Source organism: Pseudophryne corroboree, chromosome 9 (genome assembly GCF_028390025.1).
Source record: "Pseudophryne corroboree isolate aPseCor3 chromosome 9, aPseCor3.hap2, whole genome shotgun sequence".
Taxonomy (NCBI): domain Eukaryota; kingdom Metazoa; phylum Chordata; class Amphibia; order Anura; family Myobatrachidae; genus Pseudophryne; species Pseudophryne corroboree.
In genome coordinates, this window is record NC_086452.1 from 271570680 (window position 1) to 271596003 (window position 25324).

General features: G+C 45.6%; 1 protein-coding gene across 5 annotated transcripts in view; it reads left to right on the forward strand.

Annotated features, from left to right (window-relative positions):
* PDE4DIP (phosphodiesterase 4D interacting protein) overlaps nucleotides 1-25324 on the forward strand; it is a 1081329-nt gene that overhangs the window by 281614 nt on the left and 774391 nt on the right. For 4 of the 5 annotated variants that reach the window (XM_063940302.1, XM_063940304.1, XM_063940305.1 and 1 more), the window contains exons 1-2: nucleotides 18575-18669; nucleotides 20745-22128. The exons of the other annotated variant lie outside the window; for it this stretch is intronic. In XM_063940302.1, coding sequence (XP_063796372.1) covers nucleotides 20980-22128 — 1149 coding nt within the window. In that variant the 5' untranslated portion in view covers nucleotides 18575-18669; nucleotides 20745-20979. Of the gene's footprint in view, nucleotides 1-18574; nucleotides 18670-20744; nucleotides 22129-25324 lie in introns of those variants that run through there. 5 annotated transcript variants of the gene reach the window in all.

The window sequence follows — 25324 nt, forward strand, 5'->3', positions numbered from 1 at the left end:
ACATCCAAATGTAAATGAGCCCCAAAGTTAGTATACTGTGTACACATATACTGTAAGTGGCCATCAGAAACCTTATTTAAAATGAATGTAGCCATAGGGATCATTGTGTCTTATAACCAATACAGGGAAATGGCACTGATGACCCCATTTGAATGTATACATCTCTAATTTATCTTTTCCCCAAGAATGTAACAGCTATATAATGGGGGTAAGGTAAAATCAGGGAGATTGCTGGTCTATTCAGGGAGTCAGGGAGATTGCCGCTATTTCAGGGAGACTCCTGCAGAATGAGAGAGGGCAGGCAACTCTGACACACATACAGTGCCCCTTCCCTTTGTCACACTCACTGTTTAGGGTGTTCTGCGGCTACACAGTGAGCTCCTGTCTCCCACGCTGCTGGCTGGACTGGCACTGTGTACAGTGCCGTGTAGGCCCGCCCCCTTTCGGCTAAATCTTCTTGTTCAGCTCAGCACTGCTGTGACGATTAAAGGCAGCTGGGGAGAGGCTGGCGAGTTAGCTTGTTCCCTGTGCCCCCTCTTTATCCAGCTCTGCCAGGGCGGGCACAACGCATAGAAGAAAGTGAAAGTAGACTACAGCTCCCGCAGCAAGGGCTGCTGGGAGCTGTAGTTTATTTTCAGTTTAATCACAGCAATGCTTTGTGCCCGGCTTGTTAGGCAGACGCAGCAGCTAGTAGAAACTGGAGCATAAGCTCCAGACTCTACTAGCTGCTGTGGCTGCATAACGAGCTGTTAGGGACGATGCAGATAAGGAGGGATGTTTGGGGAATTAAACCATACTTACCTACTCTCCCGGAAGCTGCGGGAGGCTCCCGTTTTTTGGGGTAGTCCCCCGCACCCCCGGAAGAGTGGGCAGGTCTCCCGCATCCTGCTCGCGCCCTAGTGGGGAGGAGAAGGGGATAAAATGCAAATCGCGTCATTTTAGCCCCGCCCCCTTCACGCGGACCCGCGAATAGCGGCATTTCCCGATGTGGGGGCGGGGCTTAGTGATGTCACAGTCCGGCCCCGCCCCCCGAAGACACCAGCTGCGTCTCCTCTCCGGGCTTCTCCCGGAGAGGAGAATTAAAATGTAGAGATGAGCGGATTCGGTTTTACTCGGTTTTACTCGGTTCTCAAAACCGAATCTTATTGGCTCACGGATGTCACGTGTTTTGGATAGCCAATAAGATTCGGTTTTGAGAACCGAGTAAAACCGAGTAAAACCGAATCCGCTCAAAAATGTAGGTAAGTATGAATTAAACTGATCATGACGGCGCACCCTCCGATCCGGCGCCCAGGTCACATGCCCTCCTAGCCCCCCCCCCCCTAGTTACGGCTCTGTTGAAATATTGTAGACAGAATTTCCAGAGAATACGGTGTCAATACATACAACCAAGCGCATCAAAATATGGTCCCGGACCCAACAGTGCATATAGTGAAGCACAGTTGTTCACAATAAATGCCAAAATCAAGTGCATGAAGTACAGCACAATTAAAAATACATTTAATGATAATCCTTAAAAACATATATAGCAGCAGGAAATATTGTAGCAGCACAGAAAGAAATCCACGCAGGAAGTCCAATAAAGTGCAATTACCAGAAGCAGGTGAAAATAGAACACATAAGTTTGTGAGTCCACGGCAACCGCAGCAGCTCCTATACCGCATACACTGGTCCTCCGCACTGGATCTCCCGGTTTAGTCAGTTATTTTGTTCAGCCTAAACCACATTTTTTGTGTTACAGGTGACAAACTTGTCAATTCTGACTTTTTTCCCATTTACCTCAAAATCACTGGTTTTATTGTTGCCGTCACCCTTAATGGTGCCGCACCCAATGCACATCCCGCATCGGAAAAAACCTTTCGATTTGATTTTGCGTGTCGGTCTAATGCACGTCTGACTTTTGTTTTGTCGGTCTTTTGTGTGTCTGTGCATATACTGTCAGTCTGTTGTGGTTCGGTATCATTGTTGTCTGATGAAGGACGTGTTGGTCTGTTTTGTTGTCGGTTTAGGGGTTGTCGATGTGACTGTTGTATGACTTCTGAACTGTCGGTCTTTGTTCTGTCGGGCTGTTGGCCTTGTCAGTGTTTCCCATGTCTAAATGTTACCTTTGTCTGAGTTTTTTCTGTCGGTGTTTCACCACTGTCTGACTGGTGTCTGTCTGTCTTCTGTTGTCGGTCTTTTCGCTGTCTGTATTCTTCCGGTCGGCGTGTCAGCCGGAACCCCTGCTGTGCTGCCCCCAGCATCATGCACACAACAGGTTGGAGTGTTCCCTCCCTACCATTTCTCCAGCCCACAGGTTGGACAGTACCCGAAAAACAGGACAGTCCCACCAAAACGTGATGGTTGGTAGGAAATGCATGCGCATACACATATATATACACACACACACACACACACACACACACACACACACACACACACACACACACACACACACATATACAGTATATATATATATATATATATATAAAAACACACAAAAGCATACATACAGTCTCACACGTATACACATGCATATATACTGTTACACACACAGTTACTCACTTGTAAACATACATTCACACAGTCACACAGACACATACATTCACATACAGTCACACACTTATTCACATATATACATTTGTCATACACTGTCAGAAACATATACACCTACCACAATCAATCACACAGTTATACACATATAATACATATGGGTGGTCATTCCCAGATGTTCGCTCGCTGCCGTTTTTAGCAGAATAGCGATCAGGCTAAAAATGGGCGATTCTGCACATGCGTATGGGCCGCAGGGTGCACACGCTAAGTAATTTCACACAAAACTATGCAATTTTACACAGGTCCAAGCGACGCTTTTCAGTCGCTCTGCTGATCGGTGAGTGATCGACAGGAAGTGGGTGTTTCCTGGCGGAAACTGACCGTTTTCCGGGAGTGTGCTAAAAAACGTGGATGTGTCAGGCTAAAACGCAGGAGTGGCTGGAGAAACGGGGGAGTGGCAGGGCGTGTTTGTGACGTCAAACCAGGAACTAAATGGACTGAGGTGATCGCAATCTAGGAGTAGGTCTGGAGCTACTCAGAAACTGCAGGGAAATAGTTAATAGTAGAACTGCTAATCTTTCGTTCGCAATTCTGCTAAGCTAAGATACACAGAGGGCGGCGGCCTAGCGTGTGCAATGCTGCTAAAAGCAGCTAGCGAGTGATCAACTCGGAATGAGGGCCATACTGTAGTGTGCTCCTCTTCTCCCTCTTACCTCACTATCGCGCACTGACTGGGTGGGCACACTGTCTATAGCTGCTCCTACTGCCTTCTCTCCTCCCTCCTCTCACATGCTGCCTGCAGTAAAACTGAAAGCAGTGCCGTGTAGCCCCGCCCCCCAGCTCGGATTACACCCCTCTGCCCTGTCCCTCTTCTTTCTTTGGCATTTATGCAGCTTGCGGGGCACTTTGCACTGCAGCTGCACACTGAACTGTGGGGCCCCTAGTAGCAGGGGGGCCCAGGGTAATGCACCCCCTGTGACCCCCCCCTTAATCTGGTTCTGATGCCAACATGGTAATAATGCATGCAGTGCAAAATAGGATTTTAATTACCTACCAGTAAATCCTTTTCTCGTAGTCCGTAGAGGATGCTGGAGTCCATATTAGTACCATGGGGTATAGACGGGTCCCTTGGTAGCCATGGGCACTTTAAGATTTTAATAGTGTGGGCTGGCTCCTCCCTCTATGCCCCTCCTACCAGACTCGGTCTACAAACTGTGCCCGAGGAGACGGATATACTTTGAGAGAAGGAAATACACAGATAGTGGTGAGATTCACACCAGCTCACACATAACAAGGCAAACCAAGCTAACCAGCTCGAACAAGTCAGTAACAGCTGAACAAAAGTACTTAACCAAGTAACAATGCAGTACTTAACCAAGGAACAAGGTAGTACCGAACCAAGTAACAACTGCAGGAGAACGAAGCGCTGTGCGGTCGCCCAGCATCCTCTGCGGACTACGAGAAAAGAATTTACCGGTAGGTAGTTAAAATCCTATTTTCTCTTATGTCCTAGACGATGCTAGGGTCCATTTAGTACCACGGGATGTACCAAAGCTTCTAATACGGGAGGGAGAGTGCGGAGGCCCCTGCAGAACCGATTGGCCAAACTGTAGGTCCTCAGAGGCCAAAGTATCGAACTTGTAGAACTTAGCAAACGTGTTCGACCCTGACCAAGTTGCTGCTTGGCAAAGATGTAAAGCCGAGACACCCCGGGCAGCCTCCCAGGAAGAACCCACTTTACAAGTAGAGTGGGCCTTAACGGATTTAGGACACGGCAATCCTGCCATAGAATAACCATGCTAGATAGTAAACCTGATCCAGCGAGAAATCGTCTGCTTAGAAGCAGGCCACGCAACATTGTTGGGATCATAAACGACAAATAGAGTGTCCGACTTTCTGTGAAGAGAGGTTCTCTTTCCATAAATCTTCAAAGCCCTCACAACATCCAAAGACTTTGAAGTAATTGAGGAGTCAGTAGCTACTGGCACCACAATAGGTTGGTTGAAATGAAAAGCCGACACAACCTTCAGAAGAAATTGCTGACGCGTCTTGAGCTCAGCTCTATCTTCATGAAAAATCAAATAGGGGCTCTTGTAGGACAATGCCCCCAATTCCGACACACATCTAGCAGATGCCAATGCCAACAGTGTGACAGTCTTTTAAGTAAGAAGCTTGAGCTCAACCTCCTGCAAAGGCTCGAACCAATCCGATTGCAGGAACTGCAGTACCACGTTATGGTCCCAAGGTGTCGTTGGAGGCACTGAGGGAGGTTGGATGTGCAACACCCCTTTCAAGAAAGTCTGAACCTCAGGGAGGACAGCCAATTGTTTCTGGAAGAAAATGGACAAGGCCGAAATCTGGACTTTTATGGAGCCCAGGCACAGGCGCACATCCACACCTGCCTGCAGGAAGAGGGAAACCGTCCAAGATAAAACTCCACCGTAGGAAACTTCTTGGATTCGCACCAAGACACATACTTTTTCCAAATCCAATGGTAATGTTTTGACGTTACTCCCTTTCTAACTTGTATCAGGGTAGGAATAACTTTGTTCAGAATGCCCTTCCGAGCTAAGATCTGGCATTCAACCTCCATGCCGTCAAACACAGCTGCAGTAAGTCTTGATAAGTGAACGGCCCCTGTTGCAGAAAGTCCTCTCGAAGAGGAAGAGGCCTCTTATCTTCCAGCAGTAACTCCAGAAGATCCGCGTACCAAGCTCTTCTTGGCCAGTACAGAGCAATGAGGATCACCTGAACTCTTGTTCTCTTTATTAGTTTGAGAATCCTTGGGATGAGTGGAAGTGACGGGAACACATACACTGACTTGAACACCCATGGAGTTTCCAGGGCATCCATCACCACTGCCTGTGGATCCCTTGATCTGGAACAATACCTCCGAAGCTTCTTGTTGAGGCGTGAGGCCATCATGTCTATTTGAGGTACGCCCCAAAGACTTGTCACCTCTGCGAACACCTCTGGGTGGAGGCCCTACTCTCCCGGATGGAGATTGTGTCTGCTGAGGAAGTCCGCTTCCCAATTGTCCACTCCCGGAATGAAGATTGCTGACAGCGCCACCGCGTGCTTTTCTGCCCAGAGGATGATTCTTGTTACCTCTGACATTGCAGCTCTGCTCTTCATTCCGCCTTGTCGGTTTAAGTAGGCCACTTACGTTACATTGTCCGACTGAACTTGAATGGCCTGGGTAACAATTTCCAGTACCCAGGGTTTCAGGCATGAGGACGCCCAGACATGACTGAAATTTCTTAGTCTTGCTCCCACCTGCCCGATCTCCAGGCTGGGGGGTTCACCGTCATGCCGAGGAGTTTGAGGAAGCAGAACGAGGTTTCTGTTCCTGGGAACCTGCGGGTGTAGGTTTTCGGGATTTCCCCTGGCCACCTCTAAAGAAAGTGGATGGGGATTTGGACTTTTTTGCTTTATCGGTCCGAAAGGACTGCACCACAGACGTAGGATATGATTTCTTAATCTGTGGTGCAGCAGAGGGAAGAAAGGTTGACTTACTGTACCAGCAGTTGCCGTGGAGATCCACGCATCTAACGCTTCCCCAAACAGAGCCTGACCTCTGAAGGGTAGGTTCTCCACACTCTTTTTGGATTCCGCGTCCGCAGACCATTGGCGCGGCCAGAGTCCCCTGCGTGCTGAGACAGCCATGGAAGAAGCTCTTGCATTCAGATGTCCAAAGTCCTTCATGGCTTCCACCATGAAACCTGCAGAATCCTGTATGTGACGTAAACATAATTCAATGTCACTTCTATCCTTAGTATCTAAATCCTCTAGTAAAGTGCCTGACCACTTTACAATGGCTTTAGAAATCCATGCACAAGCAATAGTACGCCATCGAGCTACGCCTTTTGCTGTGTATAAAGATTTGAGTGTAGTCTCAATCTTGCGGTCCGCCGACTCTTTCAAAGCGGTGGACCCAGGTACAGATAAAACCGCTTTTTTAGACTTAGGCAACCTGGAAACAAAAGCGTCTACCACCGGCGGGTTTTCCCACTTTTTCCTATCCTCCTCAGGGAAAGGAAAAGCAATGAGATCCCTTTTAGGGATCTGAAAATTTTTCTCCGGGTTTTCCCAGGATTTTTCAAACAATGCGTTCAATTCTTTAGACGCAGGGAAGGTAAGGGAGGCTTTCTTATTGTCAGTAAAGTAAGCCTCCTCCACCTGCTCAGGAACCTTATCAGTAATGTGTAAAACATACCTAATAGCCTCAATCATGTTTTGCAGCCCCTTAGCAAGGCATGCCTCTCCCCCCCATATATCACCATCACCGTCCTCTGAATCAGTGTCGGTATCCGTGTCGACATGCATTATTGTTTCGAGAGCACGCTTTTTATGATATACATCAGGGGCCTTGGACGAGGTAGTGGGAGTTGAATACAACAAAACCTCCACAGATCTTTTCAAAACCTGTGTTTCAGTCTCATTATGAGCTATCCTAGATGAAATCTGGGATATCATTCCCTTAAGAGACGCCACCCACTGGGGTTTGGATTCAGGGGGCTGAGACAGTATATTACATTCCTGAGTACATGGAATAGACTCCTCTGGAGAAGATACACACTCTGCAGCACAAGAAACAGAGTCCCTAGACATCGTAATGTGAGATATATAAACACACACACACACACACACACACACACACACACACACACACACACACACACACACACACACACACAGGAAAATGTCAGACACAATTTCCCCCAGTTTACCTTCAGAGAGACACAGAGTATAACGAGCCAGCACACACAGCGCCCCAGTAGGCAGTTATATGATAAATGCCTGGCGCTGACTGAGTAACCTTAATAGATTACACAGCAATAATAACAGTGAATAACACTCCCCCCCCACCTTCTATAACCCCCTGGTACCGTACAGGATAGCTGGAGTTAAGTGGAGGGTCAGTGCTCCCTGTCAGCGTCTCTTGTCTGTGATCTGCAGGGAGAAAATGGCACTGGTGAGTGCTGGATCCGCTCTGAGGAGAAGCTCCGCCCCCTAAAATGGCACGTCTTACTGCACTTTTGATTTTATACTGGCCTGAGGTAAAGCGTTGATAGCAGCAGTACAGAGCCCCATAGTGACCAGTGTGAAGGGTAATGCGCTGGCCCAGGGCGTCCCTCACAGCACCGCATAACTGTATCTCTGAGCCCTGTGGAGCGCCGCCTTACAGCGCTGCGCTCCTACCCTTGTGCTGCCATTCTTGCCAGTGACCCACTTATCAGGGAGCCGGTGTCATACTCACCAACTTGATCTTCTGGCTCTGTTAGGGGGTAGCAGCAGTGCTGCGGGAGCGAGCGGTCCCCTCGGGGGCTTGTGATCAATACCCTCAGGAGCTCAGTGTCCTGACAGCGGAGATAGGGGCCATTAACCTCAGAGGGTTGGATCCTACTCTCCCCCTAAGTCCCACGAAGCAGGGAGGCTGTTGGCAGCAGCCTACATGTGCCTAACTCTTTAATAAAACAATAAAACTAAAAGAACTCCTAGGAGCTCCCCTAGCTGTGAACGGCTCCACCGGGCACATTTTCGAAACTGAGTCTGGTAGGAGGGGCATAGGAGGAGCCAGCCCACACTATTAAACTCATAAAGTGCCCATGGTTCCCAAGGGACCCGTCTATACCCCATGGTACTAATATGGACCCCAGCATCCTCTAGGATAGGGGTGGGCAACATGCAGCCTGTGGACCGATCCTGCCTGGCCCGCTGTGCCCCATCAGAGTGCAATGACAAGCGGCCCAACAGGCTGAGCCGCTTGTCATTGCACTACACTGCTCCCAGACGCGGCGCCACTGAGGAAATCCCGGTCACGTCACAGGGTCAGCTGACCGGGATTTCCTCTGTTGTTATGAGCTGGGTGGCATGGGGGGGCGGGCAATGAGCAGGAGCGGCGGCCAGTGACTGAGTAGAAGAGCGCAGCGGCATGGGGGAGAAGGAGGAGGGAGGTGGAGGAGGGAGCCGCAGCAGCGCAGAGTAATTGGTAGAGACGCTGCTGCTGCTGCTTTCCCTCTGCTTCACCATAGGCTGCCCTCCGCCGCTGTGAATTATGGGAAGCGCATCCCAGCATTCACAGCGGCGGAGAACAGCCTATGGTGAAGAAGAGGGACAGCAGCAGCGCCTCCACCAATTACACAGCGCTACTGAGGCTCCCTCCTCCACCTCCCTCCTCCTCCTTCTACCCTGCCCCGGATCTCTGCAGAAGCTGCACCGAGGAGCCTGAGCCAGCGGAGAGAGTAAGTATAATTCTTTCTTTCTTTCTTTTCTAGCTGCCTTAATGTGTAAAAAAGGGCACGCTGTCTGCAGTAATGTGTAAAAAGGGGGACTGTCTGCCGTAATGTGTATAAAAGGGCACGCTGTCTGCCGTAATGTGTAAAACATGGGACGCTGTCTGACGTAATATGTAAAAAGGGCACGCTGTCTGCCGTAATGTGTAAAAGGGGGACTCTGTCTGCCGTAATGTGTAAAAAGGGGGACGCAGTCTGCCATAATGTGTAAAAAAGGTACGTGGGACGCTGTCTGCCGTAATGTGCAAAAAAGGGCACGCTGTCTGCCGTAATGTGTAAAAAGGAGGACGCTGTCTGCTGTAATGTGTAAAAAGGGCACGCTGTCTGCCGTAATGTGCAAAAAGGGGGACGCAGTCTGCCGTAATGTGTAAAAAGGGCACGCTGTCTGCCTTAATGTGTAAAAAAGGGAACGCTGTCTGACGTAATGTGTAAAAAATAGGATATTAATACCTAGCGGTAAATCCTTTTCACTTAGTCCGTAGAGGATGCTGGGGTCACCATTAGAACCATGGGGTATAGACGGGATCCGCAGGAGACATGGGCACTTTAAGACTTTCAAAGGGTGTGAAGTGGCTCCTCCCTCTATGCCCCTCATCCAGACTCCAGTTATAGGAACTGTGCCCAGGGAGACAGACATTTCGAGGAAATAATTTATTGTTAAGACAAGGTGAGCATCTTACCAGCTCACACCTCAAATATGCCGCAGAACGTTCAACAGAACACAAGCCAATGGCGTGAATAATAGCAGCAACACGCTGACCATAAACATCACACAACATGTGTGCAACTACAACTAATAAGTGTAGATACAGTACGCATTGGGACGGGCGCCCAGCATCCTCTACGGCAGGCATTCCCAACCACGGTCCTCAAGGCACACTAACAGTGCAGGTTTTAGTGATATCCAGGCTTCAGCACAGGAGACTTAATTAGTAGCTCAGTTATTTTGATTTAACCATCTGTGCTGCAGCCTGGATATCACTAAAACCTGCACTGTTGGTGTGCCTTGAGGACCGTGGTTGGGAATGCCTGCTCTACGGACTAAGAAAAAAGGATTTACCGGTAGGTATTAAAATCCTATTTTCTCATACGTCCTAGAGGATGCTGGGGTCACCATTAGAACCATGGGGTTATACCAAAGCTCTAGAACGGGCGGGATAGTGCGGATGACTCTGCAGCACCTATTGACCAAACTTTAGGTCATCATCGGCCAAGGTGTCAAACTCGTAATACTTTGCAAAAGTGTTTGACCCTGACCAAGTAGCTGCTCTGCAAAGTTGCAATGCCGAGACCCCCGGCCAGCCGCCCAGGATGAGCCCACCTTTCTAGTAGAATGGGCCTTCACTGAATTAGGTAACGGCAAACCTGCCATGTAATGAGCATGCTGAATCGTACCACAGATCCAGTGCACAATGGTCTTCTTGGAAGCAGGACACCCAACTTGTTGGGAGTATACAGAACAACCAGAGTTTCTGTTTTCCCAATCGGAGCCGTTCTGGCGACATAAATCTTCAAAGTTCTGACCACATCTGGAAACTTTGACTCAACTAAGGCGTCAGTGGCCACAAGCACCACAATAGGTTGGTACATGTGGAAAGAGGGAACCACCTTCGGCAGAAATTGTTGACTTGCTCTCAATTTTGCACTATCTTCATGGAAGATTAACAAGGCCGCTAACTCAGACCTCCGCCTTGCAGATGTCAAGGCCAACAGGATGAGCACTTTCCAAAGCGGAACTACAACTCCAGCTCCTGTAAAGGTTCAAACTAATGTGATTAAAGGAACGACAACACCCCATTAAGGTCCCATGGTGCCACCTAGAGGCACAAATGGAGGTTGACTGTGCAACACGCCTTTCACGAAAGTCTGAACTTCTGAAAGGGAGGCCAATTATTTTTGAAAGAAAACTTATAAGGCCGAAATCTGTACTTTAATTGAGCCCAACTTCAGGCCCTCAGTCACACCTGCTTGTAGAAACTGGAGAAAACGACCTATCTGAAACTCTGCAGTAGGAGCCTTGTTGGATTTACACCAAGAAACATATTTTCTCCAAATACGGTGGTAAAGTTTAGACGTTACCCCTTTTCTAGCCTGAATAAGTGTGGGAATGAACTTCACTGGGAATACTCTTATGGGCTAGGTTTTGACATTCAACCGCCATGCCGTCAAACGCAGCCGTGGTAATCCCTGATACACACCCAGCCCCAGCTTTAACAGGTCCTTGTACAGAGGAAAAAGCCAGAGATCTTGTATGAGTAATTCCTGTAAATCTGGATACCAAGTCCTCCTTGGCCATTCTGGGACAATGAGGATTGCTCAAATCTTTGTTCTTCTTATGATCTTTAGTACTTTTGGCATGAGAGGAAATGGAGGAAATCCATACACTGACTGTACCACTCACGGTGTCACCAGTGCATCCACTGCCATTGCTTGAGGGTCTCTTGACCTGGAACAATATCTCTGAAGCTTCAAGTTGAGACGAGATGCCATCATGTCTACTTGAGGAACTCCCCAATGACTTGTTACCTCTGTGAAGACTTCTCGGTGGAGGCCCCACTCTCCTGGATGGAGATCGTGTTTTCTGAGGAGCTCTGCTTCCCAGACGTCCACTTCTGGAATGAAGATTGCTGACAGAGTGCCTGTACGCTTTACCTCCCAGCGGAGAATCTGTGTGGCTTCTGCCACCGCTGCTCTGCGTTCCGTTCCGTCCTGACAGTTTTTTACATGCAACTGCTGTTACCTCGCCCGACTGGATCAGTATGGGTAGATCTTGAAGAAAATGTTCCGATTGTAGAAGGCCATTTTAAATGGCTCTCAACTCCAGAATGTTTATGTGGAGACAAGTTTCCTGACTTGACCATTCCTTGGAAGTTTTCCCCCCTGTGTGTCTGCTCCCCAGCCTCGGAGGCTTGCATCCGTGGTCACTAGGGTCCAGTCCTGGATCCCGAACCTGCTCCTCACTAGGAGGTGAGATTTGTGCAGCCCCCACAGGAGTGAGATTCTGGTCTTGGAAAACAGGATTATCCTCCGGAGCATGTGTTGGTTGGATCCGGACTCTAACAGGTCCCACTGGAATACACTGGCATGGATCTACAAAAACTGTAAGACCTCGCAGGCTGCAACCATCATCTCCATAACACTGCAATGCATTAATGGATAGACATACTTGCTGGTTTTCAAATTTATTCGACTAGTCTCTGGACCTCCAGAGCCCTTTCCACTGGAAGAAAAACTCTGTAGTTTTGTGTCCAGTACGAAGAACTGTCAGGGACAGTACAATGTTCTGTACCAACCTGGGCTTGTAACACTCCTTTATTAGGAGATCTACCAAGTACGGGATAATAGTGACTCCTTGCTTGCGAAAGAGAACCATAATTTTCGCCATTACCTTGGTGAGAATCGTCGGAGTCGTGGATAGACCAAACGGCAACTTCTGAAATTGGTAATGACAATCCTGAATTGCAAATCTCAGGCAAACCTGACGTGGAGGATAAATGTGAACATGTAAGTAGGCCTCCATTATGTCTATCCAGACTGGAGATTCCTGCCTTGAGAAATTCTATCCTGAATTCTTCAGGTAGAAATTGAAAATTTTTCGATTTTGGATCGGTCTGACCGAGCCGTCCAGCTTTGGAGTCACAAAGAGGCTTGAATAAAAAAAAACACTCCCTGTTGGAACAGAGGAATCAGGGTAATGACCTGATCCTGACTCAATTTTTGAATGGCTGCGCTTACTACCTCCCTGTCAGGGAGAGAAACTGGTAAGGCCGATTTGAAATCGGTGTGGGGAAACGCCTTGAACTCCAGTTCGCATCCATGGGACACTATTTGTAAAACCCACGGGTTCAGGCCAGAGTGAACCCAGAACTGACTGAAAAGTGTCCGGCACTCCCCCACTGGGGCGGACTCTCGCAAGGGAGTCCCAGCGTCATGCAGTAGATTTGGCAGAAGCAGGAGATGATTTCTGCTCCTGTGATCCTGAATAGGCGGACTTCTTCCTCTTCCCCTACCTCTATATGCAAAGAAAGGCAAACCTTTTACTTCTTTTGTACCACATGGGCTGCTCTTTTTTTTTTGTCTAGGGACAAAAGGCAGAAAAACCGACTTACCTGCGGTAGCTGCCCCCCAAATCATCCAGAACACTACCAAACAAGGTCTCCCCTTGAGTACGGAAGAGACTCTATAATCTATTTTGGAAGCAGGCTGCGCCTTACACTGGTGAATTCTCTGTCACGGCTCCACGCATGGATGCCGTAGCATACTATATATGATCTAACGTTAGGAGAGTCTCAACCATAGCTAGCATCAATACTGGATAATGAAATTATCAGAGCACTTTGCAATAGCTCTACTCATTCACGCACATGCACTGTAGTCTTGAGACATGTCTCATTGGTTGTATAATTAAAAGTAATGGCGCCGAGTAGTGTGCTGGCTGACTGAGGAAGAAGTCCCGCCCCTGCAATGGCGCGCTCAGCGTGGATTACTAGATTTTTATACTGGCGGGGGTTAGGACAGTGCCACCGCACTATATGCCCTTATGTGCCAGTTTTACAAAGAGGATTTTATGCTGCCCAGGGCGCCCCCCCCCCTGCACCCTGCAGTGCCTGTTATGTGTGGGAGCATGGCGCGCAGCGTTCCGTACACTGCACTGTACCTCATAAAGCCGTCACTGAAGAGAATTCTTCTTTCTTCTGCTACTCACCTGTCTTCTGGCTCTGTAAGGGGGTGATGGCAGGCTGCAGGAGTGAGCATCTAGGCGTACCCAGCGATCATCACCCTCAGGAGCTAATGGTGTCCTGTCAGCCAGAAGCAGAGCCTTTGAACTCACCAGAAGTAGGTCATACCTCTCTCCCCTAAGTCCCACGAAGCAGGGAGACTGTTGCCAGCAGCCTCCCTGAAAATAAAAAACCTAACATAAGTCTTTTTCAGAGAAACTCAGTAGAGCTCCCTGTAGTGCGTCCAGTCTCACTGGGCACAATTCTAAAACTGGAGTCTGGAGGAGGGGCATAGAGGGAGGTGCCAGTTCACACCCTTTGAAAGTCTTAAAGTGCCCATGTCTCCTGCGGATACCGTCTATACCCCATGGTTCATGGATGATGGTGACCCCAGCATCCTCTAGGACGTATGAAAAAAGGGCACGCTGTCTGCCGTAATGTGTAAAAAGGGGGACGCTGTCTGCCGTAATGTGTAAAAAGGGCACGCTGTCTGCCGTAATGTGTAAAAAGGGGACTCTATCTCAGAGCCGGCCTTAACCAATATGATGCCCTAGGCAAGATTTTGGCTGGTGCCCCCTAGCACTGCGCTAGTTCTGCAGGAGATGCCTGGCATGAGTCAGCTGGCAACTCTGCTAACGTCGGGCGTCTTTCGTTTATGAAAATGCATTACTATGTGGCTAGGATGCACAAGCAGCTTCTGCTGATTAAAATGATATGCAGCATGCCTATATTCTGAGTGCGACTGTGTCTTTATATGCATACGAAATGCTACATTACAGTGATTACCAGGAATTAACTGCAATATAGCATTTTGTATACAGATACAGCCGCAGTCACACACACAATATAGGCATGCTGCATATCATTTTAATCAGCAGAAGCTGCTGGTGCCCCCAAGCATACCAAATGCCCTAGGCATTTGCATAGTTTGCCTATGCCTAAGGCCGGCTCTGCTCTATCTGCCGTAATGTGTAAAAATGGGGTGTAAAAAGTTGGACGCTGTCTGCCGTAATGGGTAAAAAGGGGATGCTGTCTGCCTTAATGTGTAAAAAGGGGGATGCTGTCTGCCGTAATGTGTAAAAAGGGGACTCTTTTTGAGTATTTTGTGTGTGGCCCTCGAATATTCGCTGGAAGTGTTAAGCGGCCCCCCAGTTGAAATAATTGCCCACCCCTGCTCTAGGACATAAGAGAAATGGGGTATATGCAATTGCCGGCGAATCGTGGCAATTTTTCGCCCGTTTTTTAATTCGACACAATTCGACTGTCGAATTCCGGCAGGTGGGTGCCGGAATTCAACATTTTCAATAAAAAACGGATTCGACAGTCCCGCTGTCGAAAAACGGTCTATTTGACGGATTTTGATTGGACTTGTAAAAATGTAAAAAAAACCGGGAAAAACCCCGAAAAAAAATAGCGTGGGGTCCCCCTCCCCCTCTTCGAGCCGGTCCTGGTTCTAAAAATCCGGGGAAAAAACTGACAGGGGATCCCCCGTATTTTTAAAACCAGCACCGGGCTCTGCGCCTGGTGCTGGTGCAAAAAATACGGGGGACAAAAAGCGTAGGGGTCCCCCGTATTTTTTACACCAGCATCGGGCTCCACTAGCTGGACAGATAATGCCACAGACAGGGGTCACTTTTATACAGCGCCCTGCGGCATTAAATATCCAACTAGTCACCCCTGGCCGGGGTACCCTGGGGGAGTGGGGACCCCATCAATCAAGGGGTCTCCCCCCCAGCCACCCAAGGGCCAGGGGTGAAGCCCGAGGCTGTCCCCCCCATCCAAGGGCTGCGGATGGGGGGCTGATAGCCTTGAGAAAAATGATAGAATATTGTTTTTTCCAGAAGAACTACAAGTCCCAGCAAGCCTCCCCCGCAAGCTAATACTTGGAGAACCACAAGTACCAGCATGCAGGTGGAAAAACGGGCCCGCTGGTACCTGTAGTTCTACTGAAAAAAAAATACCCAAATAAAAACAGGAGACACCGTGAAAGTAGAACTTTATTTCATACATGCCGACACATACATACTTACCTATGTTGACCCGCCGACTGCCACGTCTCCTGATCCGACGATCCGGGGTACCTGTGAATAAAATTATACTCACCTGATCCAGTGTCCTGTGATTTGTAATCCCCGTACTTGGCAAAACAACAAAACGGTAACCCGGACCAAATGGACTGAAAGGGACCCCTTTCCACGAATGCCGGGACCCCACGTGACTCCTGGGTATTATTTTTCAGCCAATCAGCGAACGCAACGTCGTGGCACTCTGCTGATTGGCTATGCGCGTCTGAGCTGTCAGACAGCGCATCGCAAAGCCTTACCATTATATTCAATGGTGGGAACTTTGCGGTCAGCGGTGAGGTCACCCGCGGTCAGCGGCTGACCGCGGGTAACCCCACCGCTGACTGCAAAGTTCCCACCATTGAAACTAATGGAGGGAGCTCTGCAATGCGCTGTCTGCCAGCTCAGACGCGCATACAGCAATTAGGAGAGTGCCACGAAGTGGCGCTTCCTGATTGGCTGAAGAGACCTTTCTGTGACAGCAGTCACGGGGGGGTCTCTGCATTCGGGGAAAGGGGTCCCATGTGTAAACATGGGACCCCTTTCAGTCCGCCTGGTCCGGGTGTTCGTTTTTTTTTTGTGTGTGCCAAGTACGTGGATTATAATAAAAGACCACAGGACACTGGATCAGGTGAGTATAATTTTATTTTCAGGTACACCGTGGATTCTACTTGGACAAGTGGACAGAGGTCGGCGTGTGAACATAGGTATGTGTGTGTCGACATGTGTGAAATAAAGTTTTACTCTCACGGTGTGCATGTTGTTTTTATTTGGGTATTTTTTTCCAGTAGAACTACAGGTACCAGCGGGACCATTTTTCTCCCGCATGCTGGTACTTGTGGTTCTCCAAGTACCAGCTTGCGGGGGAGGCTTGCTGGGACTTGTAGTACTACTGGAAAAAAACAATATTCTTTCAATTTTCAAAAGGCTATCAGCCCCCATCTGCAGCCCTTGGATGGGGGGGGGGACCCCTTGATTGAAGGGGTCCCCACTCCTCCAGGGTACCCCGGCCAGGGGTGACTAGTTGCGTATTTAATGCCATGGCCGCAGGGCGCTGTATAAAAGTGACCCCCGGCTGTGGCATTATCTACCCAGCTAGTGGAGCCCGATGCTGGTGTAAAAAATACGGGGGACCCCTACACTTTTTGTCCCCCGTATTTTTTGCACCAGCACCAGGCACAGAGCCCGGTGCTGGTTTTAAAAATACGGGGGATCCCATGTCAGTTTTCCCCCCCGGATTTTTAGAACCTGGGGGGTAATTCCAAGTTGATTGCAACAGGAAATTTTTTAGCAGTTGGGCAAAGCCATGTACACTGCAGGGGAGGCAGATATAACATGTGCTGAGAGAGAGATTTGGGTGTGGTGTGTTCAATCTGCAATCTAAATTGCAGTGTAAAAATAAAGCAGCCAGTATTTACCCTGGCCTGCACAGAAACAAAATAACCCACCCAAATCTAACTCTCTCTGCACATGTTATATCTGCCCCCCCTGCAGTGCACATGGTTTTGCCCAACTGTTAAAAAATTTCCTGCTGTGATCAACTTGGAATTACCCTCCAGGAACGGTTTGAAGAGCCCGAGGCTGGTTATGCTTAGGAGGGGGGACCCCACGCATTTTTTTCCCTGATTTTTACCATTCCATTTAAAAAATAATAATAATATTTTAAAAAATATATAAATAATACTTGTGCCTCCAAAATAGACAAACCAAGTACCTAATCCAGGCATTCCCAACCACGGTCCTCAAGGCACACTAACAGTGCAGGTTTTAGTGATATCCAGGCTTCAGCACAGGTGACTTAATTAGTAGCTCAGTAATTTTGATTTAACCATCTGTGCTGCAGCTTGGATATCACTAAAACCTGCACTGTTGGTGTGCCTTGAGGACCGTGGTTGGGAATGCCTGACCTAATCCCTTCTAATATAAATAGATATGCTATTACCAATAAAAAAAACACAAAAAAAACATGTTTTTACATTTTTTTATTAGATTCCGCCAGCAAAGTGTGGCGGATTGAAAATGACAAATTTACTGTCTAAAAGCACTGTTGTCGAATTTACAATCTTCAATTGAATATACTTTTGTCGAATTGCTGCATTTGTACCATTGCAGAAATGTCGAATTTGACAAATGTCGAATTTCAAAAAGTCGAATTTTGAAATTCCGTTTTTTTTGACGAAAAGTACTGAATTGCATTGTCAAATTTTTTTTTGGGGCGAAAATGTCCCGTTTTTCGACATTTTCGGGAATTCGACCGCAATTGCATATACCCCATAATAGTAACTGCCTTGGTTTTAGAAGGTTAAACTGGATGGTAAAGTATAAAACCAAAACCACCAGCAAACCATGATTGATTGTCAATGGTCATCCCAAGCCAAAGTACCTACTTGCAGTACACAGTGGCCCAGTGCTGTATCGTATTGGTATGTGATACCGTTGCACAGGATGCCGAATGTCAGGATACTAACATCGGCATCCCGTGTGTCAGTATACCAACAGGGGTGCGAGTGCAAGGAAGCCCCTTGCGGGACACCCATAGAGGGGGAATCACCTACTGTACCTCGCCGGTATTCCGGCAGCAGTATAGTACCCCAGAACCTGCTGTACAGTATTAGCACTAGTACGTGCCGTGGTGGCTCAATACCCTGTTGTCACGCGGATGGAGCTCTCTATGTCACCTAGTGGCTACACTTGTAATTGGTATCACGCCTCTTTTTGTCCGACCCTCACATATTTTATACACGTGTGATACAAAATAGCACCGGGGTTGACATTAAATAAAGTTAATATATTTGTAAGATAACTCCACGCACAGCCTGATTTCACAGAGAAACAGGGCAGCATTTATCTCATTTGCTTCCATACAATAAACAAAATACACATAATCTCAGCGCGGCACATGCGCACTGTCTGCGAATTTCTTCTATTACCGGACTACAATTCCCAGCACTCCCTAGACCACCCATCAGCCATGTTGAGATCAGAGGCGAACCGAGAGGCGAATATCTTCCAGACTGACGGAAGGTACCAGAGGCTCGGACATCTGTAGCGGCAGATCATGTAAGAAGCAGCGGACCTGGCATTATCCCTGGGCGGGTGTGATAGATAGGAGTGCCCGGGGCGGACTCAGGTGCTGCCACGTCACATATACACTATTATTCATGGACATTAGGATTTTATTATTGTTCTTGCCTGTATAGATTAGGGAAAAGACCGTTATGTAGCAACGTCGGGTCTGTAATTACTGTTTACTATAGAACCTTCAACCTTACGATATTTTCTTAAGCACAACATTGAACACTCTCATGTTATTGATTTGATCACATTTTCATATACCCATCTCGCAATACTTTCTTTAAAAAAACATTATTAGGACACATTATTTGACAATGTAATTGCTTGTAATCATTCATTCCCAGACCGTCAATTTTTGTAAATCACATCAGATAGGGATTTTTAATCCCAGATCCCACTAGAATGTACATTAGTAAGTGAGTAGCTATGGTATATGCTACAGTATTTTATTTTTAGCATTGGTGTGTGTTCATATTATGAATATACTATGGGTAGATACAGTACATTGATTATAAATGTATATTTAAGTTTACTGGAAATTAGCATAAAAATGTCAATAGCATTAATTTCTATGGATACCTGATAGAGTTGAGTGTAATAAAACTATTTTTTCTCTGCTGTCCATGGTTTTTAGATATTTAAAGCACTTAACTTTGTGACCGCTCATTGTATTTTGACCCATGATATATTCTGAAATGTATTATTTATGGCCTTTGAAAGATCTGTTTTTCCTCCCTTTCCCTTTTTAAACTCATCCACATGGGAATTTTCTAGTGTCCTGTATGCCTATAATATGGTTTACTAGTAAGTACCTAAATCATTTCCTGATAGACTTCACTTAAGCAGACATAAATTCTTCATTTATATAAATGTATGTCTGCATTACTGTATATCAAGAATGCTGTAAGATTAAAGTACAAGGCATCTTGTTACTTGTGGTAATGACTATTTCCTAATTCTGTGCTTGTGTCCCACTGTCTGATGGGTCCTGTCCTGTCAGCATAGTGTCTGCACATGTTTATAGCATCTTGCTACAGTCTAATGGGTAGGCGAATGCAGGGTCTAGTTTATAATGTTAAATTAAGTAACCTTTATTTGAGTAGGAATAGCTCATAACTGTGTTTAAAGAACTAAACTTTTTCTTTAAAAAAAAATAAAATTATATTTTTTAGAATAAAGAACTGGCGGAGGGACTAACTAGAAATAAAGAGTTTATAGTAATTGTACTTAGCTATTCTACAGATCATTGGCTTCTTTTTAATGTCTCTGTGGATGACCAACACGTATGTCTGCCATAGGGTTATTATTCTCAGCATGTCCTGTGATGACAGAGGGGGAAGATGTCACAGTACACAGATAGATATAAAACACATTTTCAGATTACCAGACAGTCACTGTCTACACAAACTTCTCAGATTGTCAGGGGGCACAGTTCAGAGAGATCAGAGGGGCATTATATAATCTCACTGCTCACTTCATCATGTGCCATGTATCTGTAGTTGCCATAGTAGCAAATAATTAGAAATCCTATATAATAAAAAGGCTAACACTGCTTCAAACCTCTATGGGGGGAATTAAATTGTTTTGCGCACTGGCAGACATTAGATGGCACCCAACGGAGCAATTCAAGTGTTGCTCCATTCGGCCACGCACAGCCATCGGCGCTGACATTACTATTATGTTGTTCCGTCATTTTGACGGGCAGGTAACTAGTCATTAATAACAGTCTGAATAAAAAATCAAGAAAAAAATAGTGTTTATAAATATTCTTTTTATAGCCTTCCACAATGATTTATGTAAAAAAAAAACAACTTAATTTTAGCATGGCATTGCTGCTTTCAGTGGGTTCTACCAAAGGCATTTCAGAGCACACAAATCTATAGTGCATTATTATTGTGTTGTTTTTTAAACCACATGCATATTGATACATTGTATGTTTGCTTGTTTGTGTTTACCATTTAGTTTATAGAGTAAAGGGTGTGTCACAATATCAAATCTTTGAAAATGAATTACTCCCTAAATGAAAACTATTTATCCTTTTTTTTTTTTTTTTACTACAGCTAAATATACTGTTAACGGAAGATCGCTTAGGGGAAGAAACAGATATTATTTTAAACATTTTCAACCAATATGTTAGCAGACCATACAACACAGACTCTTCCTGCCTGAGTTGTACATAAATATGTGCATATATCAATGTTCTACTGATTAACAGCCATTTACTGCTGTTACTTGGAGTGTTGCCCTTTCCTCTCTATTTTGAGTAGGATTTAAAAATTTAGTAAATAACATTCAATGTTAGAACTAAAGATGAAGGATGTTTGCAGGATTTGTGGAAGGGAGCTATGTGGAAATCAGCGGAGATGGATTTTTCACACAGCTGCCAAATTGAATCTTCAAGTGGTGTTATCTCATGTTTTGAATAAAGAGATCTTGCGTGATGGTCACGCTGAGTTTTCCTGCAGTAAATGTGCTTTCATGCTGGAACGTTTCTACAGATTTGACACCGTGATTGCACGCATAGAAGCTCTCTCAATTGAGCGATTGCAGAAGCTCCTTTCTGAGAAGGATAGGCTTAAGCATTGCCTGGCTAGTCTTTACAGCAAAAATAACAGTGAAGATGGTCAGGAAGCCAAGTTCGAAGAGGGAACTGTGGATACTCCAGACCTCCAAAAAGTGCAGTCCACTTATTCTGCCCTTCTCCAGGAAGACTTTACATTTTCTGGTTTTGAATACTGGACAGAATTGGAGGAACCCAGCCAAGAGGCACAGCGCTGTTCACACACTGAGGGTAATGGGTCTGTTCCGAGAAAATGCCATAGTTGTTCCTCTTTAAGAGTACCTGATTCTGACTATGAAGCAGTGTGTAAAGTACCAAGGAAAATTGCCCCAAATGTCTCTTGTGGACATTTTTCTACATGCACAAGTACTTTCAATGAACAGATAATGTCTCAGATTTCAGAATGTGAGGCTGTAAACGTCAAGGTATTAGAAGGAGAAGGGTTGGAAAGATTATCTTCTGAATATTCCGTTGAATCTCTTAATGATACCAAGGATGCTGGACTCAACTCACAGAAAACTGAAGAAAAAATCAAATCCATCATAGAGAATCCAAAGTGTATCTGCTCGTCATGCAACTATGCATCTTGTTCTTCTGCTTATGGAAGGAAGTTAGATCTCGCACTTAGTCTTGTTAAAATGTTTGATTACAGACCAATTCAAAGTCCAAGAGGCAGCAGAATTCCTGTGAAAAGCAGTTCCGTCTTAAAACTAAACCGTGTCCTTTCGAGTGGTCAGTCAAGCTCATCAAACACAGGTCTTGGTTTCCTGGATAGTATTGTGGAATCCCCTACCAGGACTTCTCAAGACTTTTTCTCTGCGTTTTCTGATCTTAATGACCTCTGGCACAACGTATATGAAGATTACATTCCACTTTACTCACAGGTATCTGTTTATTACTAAATAGATTGCACACATGCATTTAATTTCCTTAAAATGTAATCAAAATTGTACATGTAGTTTGAGTTGTAATTATATTCCACTGGCACAAACATTTATGCTTTTTATGAGTTTTATATGGTTGCTATTTATGTTGTGAAATAGTATTTGTGGGTGAGAGGACTGAGTATCGCAAAGTTTTAAGTGAAAACATTTAGGTTTTTTTAATTTCTGAAACTTGACTTGTAAACACAGAGATTGTTATTTTGAAGGAGAAACTATGGATCGGTCTATATTCTGTTGCTGTCCTCAGATGCCAGAGTTCTTTAACTTAGATTTGAGGGAGTAGTCATCATGGAACTAGCACAGTTGCTGGTTGTCTGTGTATTTAATTGTGTATGGGTTCCTTAATAAAGATACCTTCTGGCCAGGAAGAAAAGTAAGATGCTGTAGCCAGAGTGATAATGTCATACTGTACATATGATTATCAATTACTTGCTGTATAGGTATTTTGGTTGAATGTATTTAATAATTCAGCTGTAATTACACCTAGTGACCAGCTGATCCAGATGAAGGCAAAACACAACACAACAAAATCCTTCTTCTTTTTTTTTTATTGTAAATAGATTTTATTGGTTTTCCATCAGAAATGTGGACATTCTATATCAGTACCATAAAATAGAATAAGTACAAATACATTCAGAGATTGTATAAGGATGAAGAAACGTACATACATCATTGTTCAAAAGGTCTGAAGCAAGGGAGATATTGTCATATCCCGCAAACCTGCCAGAATACGAATAATAGAACAATGCAAGAACACAATAACAATCTAAATGGTACATTGTAGTAACAATTTTAAAGCAAAAAGAGGGGGGGGGGGACAAACAAGAAAAAAATATAACTTATAAGGGAAGAGGGACAGGGAGAGAAGGGGGGGATGAAAGAGATGTCATCGGAAATCAGGGGTTCAGAACTGATTCAGACAGTGCATCTACAATAGGCACAAATGAGAACAGCAGTTATATATCAGCAGAAATTCGCCTAAGCAAATTCCAGGAAATATTTTCAAATAGCTTGAGAATATGATTATGCGACTGTACGTCTAAAGTGTTAATAAAAAATTCCCATTTATGGTAAAATTTCTCAACACCATTGTTAATGACAGGAATAGTAGCCCGTCTCTCATAATACAATATTTGTAACAATTTTTGTTTGACTTCTTATAGAGAGGGAGTAGAAGGACGAGTCCAATGAATGAGAATTATTTTTTTGGCAATCGTAATAATTATAATTAGTAATTGAAGTTTAAATTTCTTATTGGGGCCCAGGTCCCAAGTCTTAAAATTCCCACAAATACATGCCAAGGGGTCAGGACTCACATGAGAAGAGAACATGGAATTGATAAATTTAATTATTTTATTCCAGAACTTTTTAATTTTGCCACATTCCCAGATGCAATTCATAAATGTAGCATGAGACATTTTACATTTAATACAGGCACCGGATTCAAGGGCCATCATATATCTCCTCTGTGCAGGGGATATATATGCCCTGTGTATCATCCTAACATGAACTTCCTGTAAATATGAAGAGTGTAAAAATGTAAGAGTAGTGTCATATGGAGATATAAGGTCTGGAAATAAACTGATACTGGGGACGTCTACGGACCATTTCCTCAAAGTGGGTTCCCAATAAGACGAAGCTGATAAGGAAGCCAACGGGTCATACAATAAACTGATTTTGTAAGGAACAGAGGAAATAAGTGTAAGAAGAGAAAGAAATGTTGATGTACAAAATCCTTCTTTATGATGGTACTACTTGCTTAATCCACATACAATTTGAGTTAATTTGATACAAGGGGTTGGGCACACGTTGCCGGCGGTCAGCATACCGACCTCGGCAGCAGAATGCTGGCGGGGGAGACGAGCGCAACAAAGCCTCTTGCGGGCTTGTGGACACCCACGAATGGGAATAGGCTCTGTTGGTAGGCATTTTGGCTGCCAGCATTTTGAGCGCTCTGCATACCGATTGTCGGGCTTTCCACCAGGTGGGATTCAGGGGATGGTATAGTGACCGTCAGTCTCCCGACCGCCGGTCACCTAACTGCATCCCATGCAAATGTGTGCTATGCTGCATTACAAAAATTGCACTTTGTTTGGGGTAGACTATGCTAATTATTATGCATCCTTCATGTGCTGGCGGCAATCGCTCTAAAGTCAAACATTTGGAAACCCCTCTCCAGAAATCCTGCATTTCCCCTACAACCTGGTACAAATTATGGTAGGAATGTCTTCTTACTGCTTAAAACTGCAAAAGAACAATTGTAAATACTTTGCATCTGTAGTAAATACAACAGACTTATGTCAGGCATACAAAGTGTATAGTGTAGTGCCATGGTTTGACATTGTTAGTAGACAACCTTTCAGTGTTATATACACAAGCAACAGTGTTTTCACAATTTTTAATAAATGCAGAGATCATCATGTTTACCACATAATATATGTGGTAAATGCCCTGATGAGTGCTATCAGCTACAAGCCAATCAGTAGCAGTTACATGGCGCTGCTGCCGAGCCTTATCATTCCACATTGGCACATCGCACAACTTTTTGTAGACTTATATGCGGGCATCTCCATCCCCAACGTTTCAACAGCAGGGCGTTTTTTTCAATGTGTAATGCTCCTAAACCCTAAAAAAAAAAAAAAAAAAAAGACACTGTTTGTTTTTTTAGGGTTTAGGAGCATTACACCTTGAAGACAATGCCCTGCGTTGCGTTGAAACCTTGGTGACGGAGATGCCCGCATATTGGCCCTCATTCCGAGTTGTTCGCTCGCTAGCTGCTTTTAGCAGCATTGCACATGCTAGGCCGCCGCCCTCAGGGAGTGTATCTTAGCTTGGCAGAATTGCAAACGAAAGAGTAGCAAAATTGCTATTAAAAAAATTCATGCAGTTTCTGAGTAGCTCCAGACCTACTCATAGATTGCGATCACCTCAGTCTGTTTAGTTCCTGGTTTGACGTCACAAACACGCCCTGCGTTCGGCCAGCCACTCCCCCGTTTCTCCAGCCACTCCTGCGTTTTTGCCTGGCATGCCTGCGTTTTTTAGCACACTCCCTGAAAACGCCGAGTTGCCGCCCAGAAACACCCACTTCCTGTCAGTCATACTACGAACAGTCGAGCGACTGAAAAACGTTGCTGGA